The 19,768-nt window shown below is 39.2% G+C and overlaps 1 protein-coding gene across 3 annotated transcripts in view; it reads left to right on the forward strand.

The window, feature by feature from the left end:
* The first annotated feature begins 4,844 nt into the window (after nt 1–4,844).
* The window catches only part of acot9.1 (acyl-CoA thioesterase 9, tandem duplicate 1), a 70,437-nt gene continuing 55,513 nt past the window's right edge, over nt 4,845–19,768 (forward strand). For 2 of the 3 annotated variants that reach the window (XM_035413615.1, XM_035413617.1), the window contains exons 1-2: nt 4,845–5,002; nt 12,821–12,915. In XM_035413615.1, the coding sequence (XP_035269506.1) occupies nt 4,854–5,002; nt 12,821–12,915 (244 nt within the window). In that variant the 5' untranslated portion in view covers nt 4,845–4,853. The remainder of the gene's footprint in view (nt 5,003–12,820; nt 12,916–19,768) is intronic. The other variant, XM_035413618.1, reaches the window with a different exon arrangement.

Here is a 19,768-nt window from a genome sequence, read left to right on the forward strand (position 1 = left end):
GTCAAATCCGTGAGTACATACCAGAGACTGTAAAAATATGGACAAAGCTTCTGTGACGTCACCCATTGACTCTCCGTGGGTCTCTAAAACACGTTTTGAAGCTCAATGGCTCAAAAGCCCATCAACCTGAATGAAGGATTGCAGAATGAACTTGAGGCTAGCTGACTGTCTGCTGTTATGTTTTAAAATATACTATCAAATGTTTACGGAGTTTAATTTCCATCCGTGACTGTACTGTGTCATGTAATCACGTTATATGTGTATGACATTAATAATACAATTATGTTCAGTTATCTTCAATTTATGTTTCTCAGCAAAACGAATATGCTTAGCTAGCATATCAGCTTGCCAGTGAGCTAGGTAGGCTATCCGTGGTTAGCTCACGCATTAGCAATATGAACCACAGGGGAAGAACATTGACTACACTGATGGTCAATCAATCAGAGATGTGTAGGCTACTGGTGATTTGACTAGGCTAATTTTCATATAACTGTCTGGTAGACCTGCTGTTAACCAAGCAAGTTATCGTCGTAGGTTTTCGCCACAGCCAGTTAATGAGCCAGTAACTGCTACTCCATCGCCGTTTGTGGTGTTCACTTGCTGGGTGACGCTAGCTGACCGATCGTTCGCATGTCACTTTTTACCGAATAAAAATTAACACTGTCAGCAGTGATTAACAAATCTACCAAGTATTTTAATAACTGATCTGCAGGCATGTAAATATGACAACGCACTTTGTACAGCAAGTTTTCCACCTGGTGCATGAAGACAAAAATAATGTACATTGAATTTCTAATTATTATTAGGCTAAACCAATGGAGAAAAGCCAATATGTCTTGTCTAACATTAGGCTAACTTAAGCTGTCTTTACTCTGCCGAGCCGGGTTAAAATGCTGTAGCAGACCTGGGATAGAATTAGTGATGATCAATTTCCACAAACGTTCTTTATCCACCTTTTGCTCGGTATGAACATCTTTACACTGCAGAGAAGAATTCGCGGGATTCGCTGTGGTTCGTGCAATTATGTATCTCGTGCACAATAAACAGTCTTTTTCGTGAATGATTGTTATGTGATATTTTTTGAAACAACTGCCTTGTTGTTTCTGGTTTTGCGAGCTAAACTGTTCGAGAATAAAGCTGAGCTGAAGTTTACAAATGAAGATTTCGGTGAGCTGGAGTTGTTTGTACATGTAATACAAACAGTGAATGCCAGCCAATTCCAATTATCATTGTAAGGTCCTATAACATTATGCCTGATGCTGTTTTTCTAACAGACAGCTCAGTGTGACATCAAAAAATATAGGCTACTCATTAAACTTGAGATGACTAGCAGGACACATGCATATCTGCTGGCAGACATTGAACGCAAATGTATTTATGTGGATGGCTGGCTTCATTCACTTCCTAACAGATATGAGAGAGATTAGCAACACAGTTGTCTAAGGAAAATATGGCTAATGATCTGGTGGCAGTGTGGACACAGCTAAATTTAAGCCAGGGTTGTCCAAACAAGGTCGTTGGAATTTACTGTAATCCCAGTTTCACAGGTGGACTTGGAATCTGTCTAGTGCAATTATAAGAGCTTCACTAACTATTATCTGGATAACCAAGTTATGACTACATGGCTTTAATACAGTGGCAAACAAATAAAATGTCATGTTCCGGTGTTCCTGTCTGCGTTTTCCCTGTTGGGCCGCCAGATGGCGGCACTTCTGTTTTGTGTCCTGTTCCCCCCTGTTAATTGTATTATTGGTTGTCTCGTTATTCCATCATTGTTCCCACCTGTGTCTTGTTATCCCCTCCTTCTGGTTTGATTGTTTTTTGAGTTCACCTGTGTCTTGTTACCCCTTGTCTATTTAAGTTCTCTGTTCCCTTGACTCAGGTGCTGGTTCCTTGTGTTTGTTACCTGACTTACATGTACCTGCCTGCTTGTGTTTGTTACCTGACTTACATGTACCTGCCTGCTTGTGTTTGTTTCCGAGGTCTGTTTGAAAACCGTATGTACCTGCCTGTGTTTGTTCTGACTTGTGTTTTGTTTTCAGACCGATTATACCTGCCTGTGTTTTGTTTGACCTGCCCTTGTCCTCTACCTGCCTGTGTTCTGCCCTGCCCATGTTTGTGAGTTCCTGTTTTCTGTTTCACTAGATTATTTTGAGTTTGTGTTTTTGTCCATAGTGGCCCTGTTTGTTTGCCTGTGTTAGTAAAGTCTTTGTTAAATTTCCCTTTTGAGTTTGTGTTTTTTTTTTTTTTTTTTTTTCCCTCTGCGTTTGGGTCCCCCCTACCCGTACCGTGACATTAAATACATGGATACAACTGTGTTCTTTATTACATTTTTTCTGCTCAATTTGTGATTATTAATGTTAATACTACATGCAGGAAGACAAACTGCTCTAAGTGCATTTGAAGCTTGGTGAAGCCCTAAATAACTTGATCACTTTGTTTCCTGTAAATAATAGCTACATTGCATACAGGATTTTGAATAAGCTGAATTTATGTCCAGTGTTATGAATCTGTGAGTGTGTGTGCATTGTGTGTTGTGTGAATTAGACTACATATTTATTGTTACACACCACTTCCTTTCAATATTTTCTTAAGTTTGTTATAAGGTAATTTAGTCGAACTTAATTTTCCTTATTTAGTGTGGACACTCAGCCCAATATTAAACTGGATTGCCTGTTTTCGTTTTGACAATACGAATATGGAAATGTGATTCTTCATCTGGTGTTAATGTTTTCTTCAAACATTTAATTGTGTTTAAAATTACTATGTAGATTAATTATTACAATGGGATGAACTTTACACAATGTATATTCTACCGAAAATGTAGTATAATATCCTACAAGAATATTCACAATGATAAATTACCCCGTAAATGACCTCCCTAGCTATGACCTCCTGGCTATTCCTAGCCAGCGTGACTCTGATCTCAAGCATAATGCACCGTTGTGAAAAGCGACTGCAGATTGGAACAGCTAGCTAATATAATTAACTTGATTTATCTGCTTTCTTTGACTTGAATGCCTGTTAGGTGCATGAGAAAAAGCAAAAGATTTAATCAATCAAGTTTTATCTTTTATTCAAATGGAAACATGCAATGTGCTTTATATTTATATGTATATTAACAATGTGTAGTAATAAAATAAGAGCTTGTCACCTACTGAAATATTGGCTCGTTTTACTTGTTTACAGGAAAAAGTACAATACGGGCAACGACAACCTGTCGATACGATTTGCTGTAGGCTACTGTAATGTTGTTAGTCATGCTGTCCTGAACGGGTAGTGACAATCTAAGTCAGTGGTTCTTAACCTGGGTTCGGTCGAACCCTAGGGGTTCGGTGAGTCGGTCTCAGGGGTTCGGTGGAGCCTCCGCCGCAGAGGTCCACCCCTCAGTCTAGTCTGCAGTTAGTTAGTTTTTTTACTAAAGAAGGGTTCGGTGAATGAGCATATGAAACTGGTGGGGTTCGGTGCCTCCAACAAGGTTAAGAACCACTGATCTAAGTAGTACAAGGAGGAAATTATTCAAAATGCCATTGCCTAGTGCTGATAAATGTACCCCATCACTTAAAAACCGTCCCGGTTAATTGTGCTTTGTGTCTGCGTGTTCTTTCTTAAAAAATAATGAAATACACGCTAAGATCCATTAAATCCACTAAAAAAATGAACGTTCGCATCCTTAGAAAAACGATGAGTAGCCTACAATTAAAAGGGAACCGCGAAGCGAATTCTAAATCAGTGGAATTCGGTTTATCACAGCACACAAACAAATTTTCGCGCTGTGCGCATTGAACTATGAGTTAGCCAAGACAGAATAAATAAATGGGCAAAATGCAAAAATTTACGTAAACTCTTGATAAATTAGGCTTATGTATTATATTCATACAATCATTATCTTTGTAAATAACATCTTCATCACCACTTCATCTTAACCAGCAGTAGGCTATTTGAAAGATAATTAAAGAACAAATTAAATATAGCCTATTCTCATTATTTAATTTATGTTGGCCCGTTTATTTTTCATAGCCTGTGATTACGTTGTCATCATCAGCACCATCATCATTCAAAGACAGAAATATTACAACTAATAGCATTTTAATGATATTATGCTATTAGTAGAAATATCAAAATGAGAATGTAATCTAAATAATATTGTGGAATCAGCATAACAGAATCTTAATTTAAGAGCCACATATGCTAGCTTTATTAGCTACTAAATATTTATTTGTTACGAGTCATCACCATGAACAACGGACAAAAGAAAATTATGGCAGGTAACATTACTATTATTAATATATCAAAATAACAACATAATCAAAACAATAATGGCGGTGGATTCATGTTGTTTTAGGTCATGGTTTAATACTCTGCGTAGATATATTGGTTCCGTGCAAGCAACTCTGAATTCAACCCTTTTCTACATCGATGAGTCATGTACAGTCTTATACCCGGACACGTAGGCTATGAGACGAGCGGGTGTGCTTGTCTCAGCCAGAGACTGTAAAAAATAGCAGTTACGAGCATATAGTCTATGGTTACGAGCACTGTGACGTAAAACTATGCGGACCAAATTGGAATGAAATATAAAATCCTATATCTTCTTCTGTGGCTGAGTCGTAATTAGATCAGTGTGAAGAAATTTTAGAGATAAAAAGTTCTGTCCAAAACAATTTAATTTGGCCAGGGTAAATTCGTAGTTTTGAATGGACTTGAATGGGGAAATTTGCTTTTTGGCACCAGAGGCTTACTAAACTGCAATACCTTGAGTAACCACTGGAGTTTATGAGCTTCACTGAGAATGGCAATCCCTGGTCCCCTGGTTTGAAGGAAATCTTGTCTCTAGTTAAATATACAAGTCTATGGTTACGCGTCATATCTGTGCGGAAGTGCATTATAAATTTTCAGTTGTTGGAGGGAACTCTCCATCATTCCGGTTCCTCCATATTTCTGTTGGGAAGCTATATTCGGTTATTTGTTTAGGTGTAAGCGAAGACATGCTGCCATCAAGGTGAGTAGGCTATTCAAGGATAAGCAATATGTAGTAGTTAAGTTAACGTTTCTACTAGTTAATAACATGTCAGTTGTATTTGCATCGCAGTGGATTATTATTGTAGTTGATTATGCCACGAAGTGCACTGTCGACTGACTCGCAAATTTCTTTGCTATCTGACTAATTTCTCCATAGCTCCATAGCTAGATTAGGCTATTTTGCGCGGTGAAGTTGACATGAAATTCTTCCCGACCGTGATAACTGCCTGACTTGTTTACATTTTGGACAGATGTGGCTTCTGAGTTTTTTCTTCTTCCGTCGCAGCATTTTCGACACACGCAATATCGGAAGCGCTATCCTAAAATTACCGTGACTTTACAGTATAGTCAAATGACAACATATAAATCGCTAATTTGCCAGAATATAACTGTTGTTTCCTATAATACGATTTTAAAAATAAGCTGCTTCCCTTCGCATGTAATCACTGTCGTTTGAGGGAAATGCATCATCACCTGTGTGACGTTTAGGGTGGGGTTATCTGTTTTATAAAAATATATGTAAAAATGTTGTTCAAACTAGTTTTTCCGGTGACATAGCCACCAGAAAACATGTACACTGGCAAGCAGGTCATAGCTAGGTGTGACTGTTCGAACTCCTTGGGATTCGAAATCCAAAGACGGCGCATGTCTCCTATTCATCGTAATTACAAAAAACACCTATTCGTAAAACTCATGCTTTATACCACACTATAGACAAGACCTTGGCGAAGAAATACATGCAAGGATCTTGTTGTTCAAATGAGTTTTCCCCGCGACTTAGCCACCAGAAATAATACAGTTACAAGCATGGGATGTATGAAAAAACAACACCGCAATATTGGAGGTATTTTCACGAATGTTCCGTTCACATTAGTTCGCACGTAGCGCACATTCATTCTGTCACATTTCACCCGGTGAAATGCAGTACATGCAAGTAAAAAGACGAGACCGTTTTTGGGGAGGGGGGCCGTGCTTCCAGCGTCTTGAGCAATATGCAAATTAAGTTGTGACGATGGTGCGTCTAATCCAATCAGCAGTGCCAATAACAACAGCATCCTGAGTTGCAGGCTGAAGTTCAAAATAAAAATCTGCACTAAAAGATGAAGACAGAAAAATATGCTTTTATGCTCACTACGAAACACAGCAGAACAAGTGGGATTTCAAAACTGCATGCAGTACAATGTATCACTTCAACGAACACAAAGTTACATTGAGATAGCAACAAAGTAAAAAGACTAGACACGTGTCTTCAGTAACTTGCTTTATTATATCAAAACCACTAGCATACGGCGCAATGTTAGGAAATTAAAACGATTTTGAAAATATAACGTTAGCTAAATATATAGCTAGCAAGCTGAATTATTTAGGAATCGCCCCTCACTCCTTCCCCAGCCCCAGAATACAGAATTGTCAGCATTCAAGGCAGAGCTTGGGTTGGACTTTAGTACATTTGCCACAGACAAGTCGCTTACACTTGTCACAGATGTCACAAGTTTTGTTCCCTCCACATCTGGATACCTGGCAGCGTTTTCTTTTTAGTGACTGCTCTCGCTGCGGTGTGTTGGGGGCTTGTGGACAGCACAGTGGCGTTAGGACGGTACGCCATGGAGTTTGGAAGCCTAGAGCTGCCTTTGCCATGTGACTTCCATGCAACTCCTTAGCTAACTCAAGAATAAAGCTTCTTCTACTAATTGTTTTTTCCATGCACTGCGTATACAAAACATGGGCATTGATAGCAGCCAGATACAAAATGTTGTAAAAAATGGCAACTGGCCAACGATGACTGCCCCCCCTTGACCGAATACAGCCATGCCATCTGGTCCAAAACATCCGCTCCCATTTTTGTGGCGTTATAATGGGCGATTGTTTCTGGCAGTTTTTTTGGATTGCTGTCGATCGATACTGTTTTGTGCATAGTGCTCAAGATGCACACATTTTTCTTGGGCTAGCACTGATAAACCGTGTTCAGCTCTCCAGATTGTGGTGGAAAATCTCTCTTTATTTTGTGCCTTCACAGAAGGGTACCTTCATGGTACCCACCTATGTAGTTTTTTTTGCATGTAGATTGTTCGCCAGAGCTATTGAGGTGAAGAAATTGTCTGCGGTTATATTTCTTCCTTTTCCGATGAAGGGTTCCACAAGGCGCATTGTTCGCCGTCAGGCCTGGTCTCATATTTCCCAAGGTATGGGAAAGCGTTCAGCATATATTTGGTTTCAACGTCAGCTGCTATCCAGAACTTTATTCCAAATTTGTCTGGTTTAGTAGCTATGTACTGCATGAAGCGGCACCGTGCTTAGGTAGGGAACAACTGCTCATCAACAGTTATGTTTTCTCCTGGAGTGTAACATGCAGTACTGTTACAAATTAGTTAGATTTCGGAAATCATGGCAAATTTGTCTTTCTCAAGATGTGTTGCCCTTGTGTCCTTGTCATCAAATCTGAGAGAGTGCATGATGTCCCGAAATCTTTGCCGTGACATAGTTTTGTTGAAAAATGGATTTCCCAAGTCTGAAGACCAAAAGTCTTCTAAATCCACGCTTTTACCACCACTGATGCCTCGTATAGGGCCCAATTCTTTTTTCGTAAGACATTGCATGATATTTCTCTGCCCAGAGCATTACCAGCAGTCTGTTCTACTGTTCCATCGTTTGCCCTTCCGTCTCTCTCTGAGACAAGCTCAGCCTCATTCTCGACTTCAGAATCAGAACCTGAATCACATTCAATATCAAGCTCAATCTCCTCATTGCCCGAATGCATTTCATTTGCATTCTGAATCAGGTCTAAAGCTTGCTTGGCAGTGTATCGCTGTGGTCGTCTGTACATCTTTGCAACCGATACCAAACCGAACTGGTCGCTGAAATAATTATGCTTCTCCTTTATAGCTCTGTTTTTGTAGCCCAATAGTAATTAAAATAGAAATTATTATAACCATGCCATTATAGTTTCAGGTGTGAGGGGCATGGTGTGGTGTGTGAAAAGCCAATTCCTTGATGGGGTGTAAAATCCATAACATGTTACATTAATCTTTTCAATTAAAACTTTGATAATTATGTAGCCTATATTGTCTCAAATAGCCTAAATGTGAATACTAAGTGTAACATTTTAAAAAAAAGATCAAGTTACACATAATAGCAACATGTGCAACATGTAGGATATTTTTTTCCATTGTGTGGTATTTTAACATGGATGCATTTCATTTTAACCCTTATATCAATTTTTCTACTTGCATAATAACTATGTAGGACTATGATTTCAGAACATAAACGAAAGGAATAGGCATTAATGAATGATAACAATACGTTTGCAATATTTAAAATATTTTTAAAAGGAATATAAATAATGATAGAATTTATTCCTGGTCCTTTGACGTGGTTCTTGCATGGGCTGTCAATAGCCGTGTTTCCACCGCAGGAACTTAACCCCGGAACTAGGAACCTTTTGAGGAACTCAGTGCGTTTCGACCGCAGGAACTAGGGTCTAAATTTAGTTCCGGGGGCTTTATTTTACCCCCAAAAAAGGGGGGTAGTACTTTCCAAAAGTACTGGAACCTTTGGGGTGGGGCGCAAGCGCTGAAAATTTCTGATTGGTCGACTACTTGCAGTGTTTTATTTCAACCTCCATGTTTAAAAATCTGCAGCCGCAAACCGATGTATTTTCATAATAACTTCAAATCAAACTTGTATGTTATGCGGCGCAGTAGCCTAGTTTTGGTTATAGCCTGCCAATGTCTTAGCATTTTATAAAACGAATACTAAAGCAAGAAAAGAACAGAAGAGCACACGTTATAATTCCAAGCATTCGTGCTGGGACAGCATACTACGTACCAAAACATTCAAACGGATTAATTCGGTTGCTGAATATTTTCTTCCGGATTTTCTTTGTTAGCCCGTTGTAATTGACTCAAAACGTTTGATACAGTTATGTGAGATATGCGGTAGTTCTGCGTAATTCACATTGGTGATACAGTAAAAGCAAATTGGAAATCACCTTCCGCACTTTTTGTCAGGGTAATATAACAGGTTAATTCTAGTAATCGTCCCTTTAGCTTTTTCAGACTGCCGTAATTTTACTCTGCCATTCTTCAATTCCACAAAAAGACCAGGGAGACTATGGACTAATTTATGGTGCATGGTTCGCATAGACTATGGACTATGGTTATGGTACTGTATCACCAATGTGAATTACGCAGAACTACCGCATACCTCACATAACTGTATCAAACGTTTTGAGCCAATTACAACGGGCTAACAAAGAAAATCCGGAAGAAAATATTCAGCAACCGAATTAATCCGTTTGAATGTTTTGGTACGTAATATGCTGTCCCAGCACGAATGCTTAGCATTTTATAAAACGAATACTAAAGCAAGAAAAGAACAGAAGAGCACACGTTATAATTCCAAGACGTTGGCAGGCTATAACCAAAACTAGGCTACTGCGCCGCATAACATACAAGTTTGATTTGAAGTTATTATGAAAATAAATTGGTTTGCGGCTGCAGATTTTTAAACATGGCGGTTAAAATAAAACAAATAACACTGCAAGTAGTCGACCAATCAGAAATTTTCAGCGCTTGCGCCCCACCCCAAAGGTTCCGGTACTTTTGGAAAGTACTACCCCCCGAGCAGGAACTTTTTTGGGCCCCCGGAACTAAATTTAGACCCTAGTTCCTGCGGTGGAAACGCGGCTTTACACTTTTTTGCCTTTGCTACACCCCCGCCCCCCCCCACCCCCCCCCTTTCGGACACCCACCACCACACCAAGAGATCAATTCCACAGGAAACACTGTGTAACGTGCAAGTAGTTGGCTATCTCCCTGGATATGAAGTAAATGTTTTTACCAATAAATAATAAATAAATAAATGCGATTTTATCCATGGAAATAGCTATACAAAAAGGCAAAATAAATGTTGTGTTTGCAATTGCCGTCGTAGATGTCAGAAGGAAATGTCACTGACAAAAAAGACGGGCTGGAAACGAGCTGTAAGAGCGGGATATGCACAACACTGCCTACTTATTGGCTACTGAATCTTACAACAATGTACAGCCTTGGAATGCTGGGCGCGTTTCAACAACAAAATATCTATCTATGCTGACTGTTTGGCTAGCTAGCTAAGTTAGCTAAATGACCACGTTGTCGTGCACATCAATGTCACCAAGCTAACGTTATTAATAAACAAGTGAAGTCGTTATTTAGATGGCGATTACTACATCATGTAATGTTACAATGTATCGAACGTCACATTCATGCTACTAGTTTAACGTTACCTACACACTGCTTAAGTTAATATAAAAAGAATGTACTTACCGACGAGATGAAGTGATAACACAGTTTGTAACGAGGTTAGTTAGCCTACTAAAGAAATGGTGCCTTGCTAGGTACCGTTAGCTTGTGATAGTTGGAAGCATCAAGTGTTGAACGTCACTCTATGCACAATGAGGGTAAAGAACAGACCTGCTGTTTTCCTATAGTGCGTTCACGTTTTAACCAACAGATGTTGCTGGTGAGCTTTCCAACCAAGCCGCCCCACTGTAACTAGTTTAAAAAACAAAAATATGTTTAAAAAAAAAAAAAAAAAAATCCCTGATGCTTAGGCCCGGCAGGGGGTCTATTTAGGCCCAGCGGCCCGCCGGGCTTGCAATACACTGGCGGAAACCCTGAATATAAAACATTAGTAAATGTTAATATTAGTAAACATTAGTAAATGTTAATAGTAAATATAAAACATTCGTAAAAACAAGCGCAAATCCGCAATAGCTGCGACCGCGCATGCACCCACAGGAGGACATTTTAGTGGACCGACCGACCAACTGACAGAGAGCTAGCCTAAAGAGCTGCTGGTCGCCACGGAGTTTGTAAGCTCAGAGCTGCCTTTGCCATCATGTGACTTGTACGCAACTCCGTTGCCAGCTTGGTCGATAGCACATTGCTCAAGACGCCGGAACAGCTTCCCCCCCCATCACAAAAAGTGTCTCATCTTTATACGTGCATGCATGAATGAATGCACGTATAAAGTGAAGAATGCTCTCATGGAACATTCACACGTACCATGCTTCTCTAAAGCAGCTGAAGTTTTTGGTGTTCTTGGGTGGGGAGTGTTCTATTCTATTAGTCCGGAACATAACATTATTATTGTTATAAATATTAACTACAAAGTGTAATATTACTCGTTACTCGTTTTGAAAGTAATAAAAGTACCTTACTTAGCCGTAATTCGTTACGCTACAAAGTATAACTTGTATTATTTTGCTACACAGCAATCTCTTGCTTATACTTTTTTAGTTTTTTCCATTTAACTTATACTGTTTGATCCAGTTTCCACGGAATAATAGCATACGACACATAAACACATCACAAGATACTTCACAATTGAGAAATCTTTTTTTATTGTATGTAATGGTGACATTTATTTTTCTCTCAAGTAGCCTAAATGTTAATACTATGGAAAAAAACTACAGTTGCACATAATAGCAATATTTGTAATGATGCTATTTATTCTAAGCAACTGCAAAGCCTAGCCTAACACGAACATCGTGTCACCCACCACTCGTGTGTAACTCACTGACAGGCTGTGATGGAAGTTTTCTCCACAATGTTTTTTTCCAAAACCTTTACTCTCTGAAACGAATGTCCCCTCCTTTCTAGTTCCTCAAAAGCAAAATGTGTCACAACTTTACCTTTTTACCTCACAGAAAATAGGATATGATACAGCTATAATTTTGAGAATGTTTTGAAATGTACGTTCACTATAATCTGTAATTTGGCAAATGGCAAATTTACATGAGCCTCTATATCACTCAGCACAAGGCTCAACAATATCTACGAGCGAGGTATGCTTCAGCACTCACAAAGTCCACTATTAACAAGTGCACTAAATAAATGTAGTCCCTATGGGAAAAATGCATTGGAAATTTGCCGAGGGAACCCATAGTGGAAGAAACGTCCGGGTTGGCCTACAAAAAGACGTCTTCACTGCAACACTCTATAAATAAACAAATTAACAGCTGAAACAAACTATGCTATGATTCAAAGATATTTTTTATCTTGCTGTATTGTACTGGTTTCTTTCTTAGATAGTTTTTGCAATAGAGTGTTACAGTTTGTAGTCCTAAAACCCGGAAGTAAATTGGCATTTTCGAGCCGTGGGTTCCCTTGTCAGATTTCCAATGTATTTTTCCCATAGGGATTTCGTTTTCTGACGAAAATAATGTTTGTGGTGAACATAGTGACTTGCAGCAATTAATAATTTAGTCATTTTGATTTGGACACACTGCTTACTTTTTGCTTCATAGATCTTTAGTAGTTCTGCATATCCACCCGTAGATTTTACGCACTTGTGGTCAAGGACTTTTTAATCCAGGACATGTATAAGTTTAACATGTTTTATATATGGGATCTCTCAGTATTTAATTCCAAACTAAAGAAAAGAGCAAATTCATTTTTGCCTTTTCGCTGAGAAAATTGCATCTGCGGCACTTTATTTCTTCCTTAATTATGCATATAAACAAAATCTAAGTTAGTATTGTAAATGGTACAAATGTCTTGCTTCATTTAGGCTAAATCATTTTCTCTGAACAGTGTTCGTATTAAAGGATATAATTTTAAAGAATCATGCAATTTGGTTTGTTATCTCTATTGTTTGTTTTATACAGCCTTCTTTGCTCATCTTTATCAAGATTGTCAATAATTTTGGAGGGCACTGTACACAAATGGGGCTGAGAAGTAGTCTGAGCATATTGTATACATGTAGCCAGGCACATTTGGATGTCACTCACAAAACATGTCTTGTCTTATGCCAGATTCCAAGTGGTAAGAACGGCCTCTTCCTTGATGGCCCGGCCCCTGTGCCTTGGGTCCAGAGTCTTACAGGGGAAGGCCCCTGACATGGCAGAAGGTAAATCCGCCACAACTTCCAATCCAGATCAGAAGGACAGTAGCTACAGGACTACAGCTCAATGAAGCTTCACTACACGTAGCAGAGTTTCCCTGAGAAAAGATGTCTTGGGGGTGGGCATGTCGTCACTTGGACCTGAGAGTATTGACTTCAAGCTTAAACATTGATTTCATTAGCATCCATAACAGAAAACTACCCTAAATAAATAACTACAATTCAAATAACATTGCTACTTCACATATATATTGGATGTGGAGAAAAACATATTTCTGAGACAGGCTACTAGGTATTGCATATTCAACTGGCCATCCCTTCATGTAACGATTAATAATAACTCATAATCTTAAAATCTACTATCTGGCCTATAAAAAGAATAACTCAGAATAGAGAATAGGCCTACCAATTAATGAGCATTAAGACATGCTCACACAACGGTAAAACAAGATTAAAGCCAGCAGCAAACAAAAAGGTAAGTAATATTATAAAATAAAATTAAGTGCAGTGAAACCCCCTGCAAAAGACTGCTAATAGGCTATTTTCCTGAAGGCTGTAACATATCTGAAGACAAACACATTTCCAACGTAAAAAATTGCAAGTTACTTGCACATACAAAGCAGTGTCTATACGTTATTAAGACTTGCAAAAACCTAGGCTTGCCACTAAAAAGTACTGTTATCAAAATTAGACCAAATTTCAAGAAACAATATTGTCTATCTTAGCTCAAACAAATGAAACATACCATTTTAGAAGCGAAAACGCGTTCTCTGGAGTGATGAATCACTTCACTATCTGGCAGTCTGATGGACAAATTTGGAGAACGGGGCCAAGGGAACGCTACCAGCCCAAATGCATAGTGTCATCTACATTTTGGTAGAGGAGGAATAATGGCCTGGGGCTGCTTTTCATGGTTTGGGCTAGACCACTTAGTTCCAGTTCGGTGTGAATCTGTGTATCTGCGTGTGTGTTTGTCAAAGACTGAACAGACTGAAAAATTCCTTTGTTCCCCGTGCCATCAGACTGCACAACTCCAAAGTTGGAAGGGAGAGGAGGGGGTGGGGGAGGATAGGTTAGGTCTGAGGTCTGAGGAAGTAGAGTTAGGCCTGATCACCTGAACATCATCATCATCACACTGAACAGTCTCATTATTTATTGTTTACTACCTATTTAATTAAACTGGAACAACCGCTGCTATTCTATATAACCGCTGCTACTTTATTCTTTATTTATTTTCTTTATTTATTTTATGTATATTGTTACTATCTCTATGTTTGATATTTGATGTGTGATGTTTAATTTGTTAACTTTTTGACTTACGGTGCTGTACTCACTGGAAACCTGAATTTCCCTAAGGGAACTTCCCTACGGGATCAATAAAGTTTCTATCTATCTATCTATCTATCTACATACCCATGCCCCTGACCCCTTTTCTTTTTCATCAGTTAAAATATGTGGCTTTCTTGTGGTCAGTTAGTTAAGTTTGGGCGACGTGGAAGGAAGTAGCTTTTGTAACAATTGGAAGGTTGCATCCGAGTCCTACATCTAGGCCTGCCATTCTACATTTCATCTCTGATTCTTTTGGTTTCTGCATTTTGAATTACTTTGGATCAAAAGCTGTGGTTTGATATCTGTTTCAGTCATTTCTTGTGTGACTGTCCATGTCTGTATCCTTTGTTAATTGTTTTAAGGTAATTGAACCTCGTCTTTAGATTAGACGTGGACACTTGTTGTGACTTGTGTGTTTTAACTATTGATGCACTTGTGTTCGCGATTCAGTGTGCCAGATGTCAAATGAGGGTTTTAACGGTTAAAACTGCTGGGTTCTGAAAATGAAACATATTTTAATTAATCCTCACCTTGCTGACAGTGTGGAAGAACTCGCCTGCACAGAGCCCTGACCTTATCCCCATCGAACACCTTTGGGATAAATTGGAACGGCGACTGCGAGCCAGGCCTTATGCCGAACATAATAGCCCAACCTCAATGCTCTTTTGGCTGAATGAAAGCAAATCCCCGCAAACGTGTTCCAAAATCTAGTGGGCATGCTTCCCAAAAGAGTAGAGGCTGTTATAGCAGCCATATTAATGGCCATTGTTTTGGAGTGAGATGTTCAACAAGCACATATGGGTGTGATGTTCTGGTGTCCACGTACTTTTGGTCATGTGGTGTAACTCTTTGCTACAACCTCTTGTACTCTCATGACTACCCTAAATAAAAAAACTGCAATTTAAAAAATAAATAAATTTGCACTGCTACATTTCACAAGCTTCTCTCTCTGTATCTTACACACAATCTCCTCACACTCTAGCTTCAACTAAGCATGCTTACTTTGGATTTGGTATGTCATTTAAAAAAAAGTTTTATTTTATTTTATTTTAATGGCTGATTAGTCTAATGACGTGAGAGGACGTCATTCCTAAGTGTCATTTTTTCAATGTGAAGATAGGAGAGAAGCTGCAGTAGTGAGGTTCCATTTGACTGGATGTCTATGGAGGCTAAAGGAGGACAACAGGCTAATGTCCTCAGTGTTGCATTTTCCTTCACACTAGAGGCCGCTGTTCAGCTTTTAACCTTAGCGACAGGGGTTTTTGTGTCCGTGATGCTTCAAAATGAATACAAATGCAAATTTTTGACATTTTTATAGAATTATTTTAATACATTTTTCTTCCATTCAAATTCTTGAGGACAGTCCCATGCAGATAGGTATGGCCACAGCTGTGGTTCAGTGCAATCACACCAGCTATGGGCTGTTACCTAATTACGAGCTGTATAAGAAGTCTGGCTCTAAGGCCTAGAGGAGAGGTGTTTGGGAGCTGTGAAATGCATGGTGTGGTGTGTGTGTGCCCATTTTTGTCGTTTTGGTTTCTTTTTCTTTGTAGTTTTGGTTGCCATTTTGGCCATTTGTTTTATTCTTGAAGATTTCTATCATTTTAGTGATTTGGGATGAATAAAAGGAAGAAAGCCAACACTTATTTTGTATTTTTCCTGTGGGTAGCACTGGCATCTCACAGCAAGAAGGTCATGGGTTTGAATCATGGCTTGGGGCCTTTCTGTGTGGGCCTTGCATGTTCTCCCTGTGTCTGTGTTGGTTTCCTCCGGTTACTCCGGTTTCCCCCTACTGTCCAAAGACATGCATGTAGGCTACAGGGATTAAAGTTCATTGTCGCTACGACAGATTTCTGTCAATTGGATTCCAGAGAGGCCATGTATGAGATCAGTGTAGATCCGAAGGGGGAAAAAAGCAAGGGGAGGGGGGTGTTACGGGACTTAGGAATCGCGCTACCAGGTGATAGGTAGCTGATTTGTATAGGCATACAATCTACTTGGATGTCTGTAATTATATATATATATATATATATATATCATACACTTCCTTTCTTGACAATATAACAATAATATGTATAATAACGAAACAATTGGAGATGATAATATAGCCCCACGGTGTATTGAAGTAGGCTAATCAATTAATCACGTCTCTGCGGACGCGCGCACATTCAACTTTAGTCTACACACAAGCCGACGTTAGATTAACACCAAAATATACATTTATAAACGTAACAAAATACCCAAAAACCCCCAAATTACGAGAGTCTTACTATCCAGCAAGCAATAGAAATAGTTCAAATACGAAAAAAGTTAAAGATTGCAATCAAAGTCAAAGTTTGTGACGAAGAAAGAGCGAGAATCCGTGGTTCAAAAAGGAGTAACCTGCAGTCTCACCACTCCGACGAACGAGAAGAAAGCAATCCTTTTGCAACCACCCACATCTTCCGACCGAGAATAATCCACAAGGAAAGTTTATTCCAGCAGCTAAGAATCGTGACAGTTTGCAATTAGATGAGCCCGAACACCGTGTTCACCTGCATGTGCACACTAATTTCCCCTCATCCCTAGCTCTTGTCCTGTGAGGACGTCCTATCCGTCTTCATTATACAATAATCAACTTATAGCACACACAATGCATAGCATAATTCAAGAATAATTGAAAGAGAATAACACGTTATTATTAAAAGAAAATAAAATTCAGATAGACTTTTAATGGGTGGCCATTATAGTGGGACGTAGGGGTTTTGAAGGGTTTCGTCACGTCGTTGTATGTAGGCTACATTTTGTGAGGTTAGGCTACTGCTTTGTGTGTATGAGCGAGAGAATGGGTGCACGTCTTTTCTGAAGCAAGGCTATATTCGTGGCACTGTCATGCAAAATAAGCTGAAAACACATTATTATACTAACGAAAACACAAAGTTTAAGTATCACTATGATTCCAAAGACCTGCCTTAAATTAACCCTGTACCGATTTTCAAAATTAAATACACATACATGACTTTTTTTTCCGTTTAAAAATAAAAGCGTCACTTTGACGCACTCCCGCAGTAATCCGCCGATTAACTTCGCCGTGGCTCTAGTGTTAAATAGCCTATTAGTCCCACAGAAAAAACCCTGAAACGGGTATCAGGTGTAGCCAAGCTTCAGGCATATGGTTTTACTGCCAAAAAGCAGAAAAAGTGAAAAGCACTCCAGCGACTTTTGCACAAGAATTTCACTTATTGTTCTTAAATGCTGGTGCTGTTAGTTTTATTTTTTTTTTGTCTTTTTCTGTTAAGTGATAAGAGGCTCACTTAAAACAAGAACATTGTTTTGTTTGGTGTTATAATAAGATAACTTTTCAGTGCATATGTTTTTATTTATGTAGATGGTTGATTATTTGTATGACTAAAAACTGAGTCAAGCCTTGCAAAAAGTATCAATTTTATTTCATAGATTGAAAACAGCATTGAAATTACGTAAAAGCAAACTGGCAATAGAAAAGCTGTTCAAAAGCATTTTCTTCCCTCAATACGCTATTGGTCTCGAGTATTTAAAGTATAGGTTAAAGCCTTTTTACAACTTGATGGCTGCATGAGGGAACAGCAGCAATGGTTATGCATGGGGTGGTGCTGAAATATCATAATTTTACTTGTTTAGCAGGCGTCGAGGGCTAAGGGCGTGTACACACTGTACGCCTTTTTCTCAGCTACCTCTGCCTTTTTTACATGAAAAACAATCGGAAGTGACTGCATGGCGGAAAAAAAGCGGCCGCTCTAAAAAGGCGGCGTGGCACCCGCCTTTTCTTAAAAAAAAAAAAGAAAGGAGAAAGCCGGACAGTGTGTGCACACACCCTAATGTGGGGGCCTCCTCTGTAACTTGTTTTACAAATTGTAGATGGAGAATATGACTTGGCCTAAAAAAAAATTTAGTCAGAAGTTTTTTTTTTTTTTTTTTTTTTTTTTTGCTTTAATCTCTGAGGCTAATTGGAGACTCTAAATTGCCCATAGGCATGAGTGTGTCAGTGAATGGTGTGTGTGCCCTGCGATAGATTGGCAGCCTGTCTAGGGTGTATTCCTGCCTCTTGCCCAATGCACGCTGGGATAGGTTCCAGCACCCCCCTTCTCAGGATAAGCGGGTATAGATAATGGGTGGATGGATGGAAATTAGTAATAAGTATATGAATGTATTGGTAACCTATAGAGCGAATAAACAATCTTATTAGGGGTCCAAGCAGCGAAGCTGGTGGAACCCTATTGTATCTGTTAGGATTATTATTATTAGGGGTCCAAGCAGCGAAGCTGGTGGAACCCTATTGTATTTGTTAGGATTATTATTATTAGGGGTCCAAGCAGCGAAGCTGGTGGAACCCTATTGTATTTGTTAGGATTATTCTTATTATTTTTCTTCGCTAAAAGTGTCTGAGGCTCAGCAACCATAAGTTGTAGATCAACCAAATTTGGTAGGTGGGTTCCTATGGCCCCCCACTACTCTGGCACTACAAATCACCTATGTCGACCAGATGGTGGCGCTATAACAAAGGGTCATGTTTAAAAGGTCATAACTCCCACACCGTAAGTCAGATCAACACAAAACTTCATCGACCGATGCATCTGAATATGCTCTACAACTTTGCCATTGGGACCACCTATGTCCGCCATATTGTTTGCCCGCCATTTGGACTTTTTTATGAGTTGGGGTGCGGAAGAGCTGGATCTCCAAATCTAAGTGTTACGACATCTAGTAAACTTCTTTACGGCAAGCGACATCCATGGCGACGCAAGTAATCCGACACCGTAGGGTCTAGTTTTTATCAGTGAGGGGACAGTCTGAACGTCAGGGAAGCAATGGAAGACAGTGCCAGCCAGAGTGCATGCTAGGCTACCAAAAGTTTGTTAGTAAAAGCTTTTTGAGAGACTGAATAATTACTTTTCTTGAGCATGGATCCATTTGAAGACCGTATCGGGTGAGTTCGTTTAGTCTTTGAATCTGTCATTATGCTGAAAAATAGCTAAACCATTTTATTGATAGTATTTGAGTTTCTGTGCAAACGCGCGAAAACACGCTGGTATAATAAAACAATGACGGTTATACATATGCAGTCCGATTCGTTCCGTTGCTACCATAACATAACACACTATCTCGTGTCTACAGCTGCAGTTTCTCGCTGCAATTACTAATATTGAATATAAACAAAAGACGCAATTTATGCTGTACTCTGCCAATCTCTAAATAAATAATACGGTGCTCTGAGCGTAGGAAGCAGGTAGCATGGATGGCGAGTTGATCTTTCGTTTTTTGCTGCTAAAAGTTTGTTAGTAAAAGCTTTGAGAGGATGAATCATTACTTTTCTTTGGCATGGATCCATTTGAAGACAATATCGGGTGAGTTCGTTTAGTCTTTAAATCCGTCATTTTGCTGAGAGAAATCGTATTCTCAATTTAATCTCTACATTGACTGTAAGCTTAAGGTTGTAACTAGGTAGCTGTTTCGTTGGTGACTTAGTTAATGCACTCGTCTTAACTATTGCTTGTATTTTTGCATAGACTGC

The sequence above is a fragment of the Anguilla anguilla genome, chromosome 4, assembly GCF_013347855.1.
Source record: "Anguilla anguilla isolate fAngAng1 chromosome 4, fAngAng1.pri, whole genome shotgun sequence".
Lineage (NCBI taxonomy): Eukaryota > Metazoa > Chordata > Actinopteri > Anguilliformes > Anguillidae > Anguilla > Anguilla anguilla.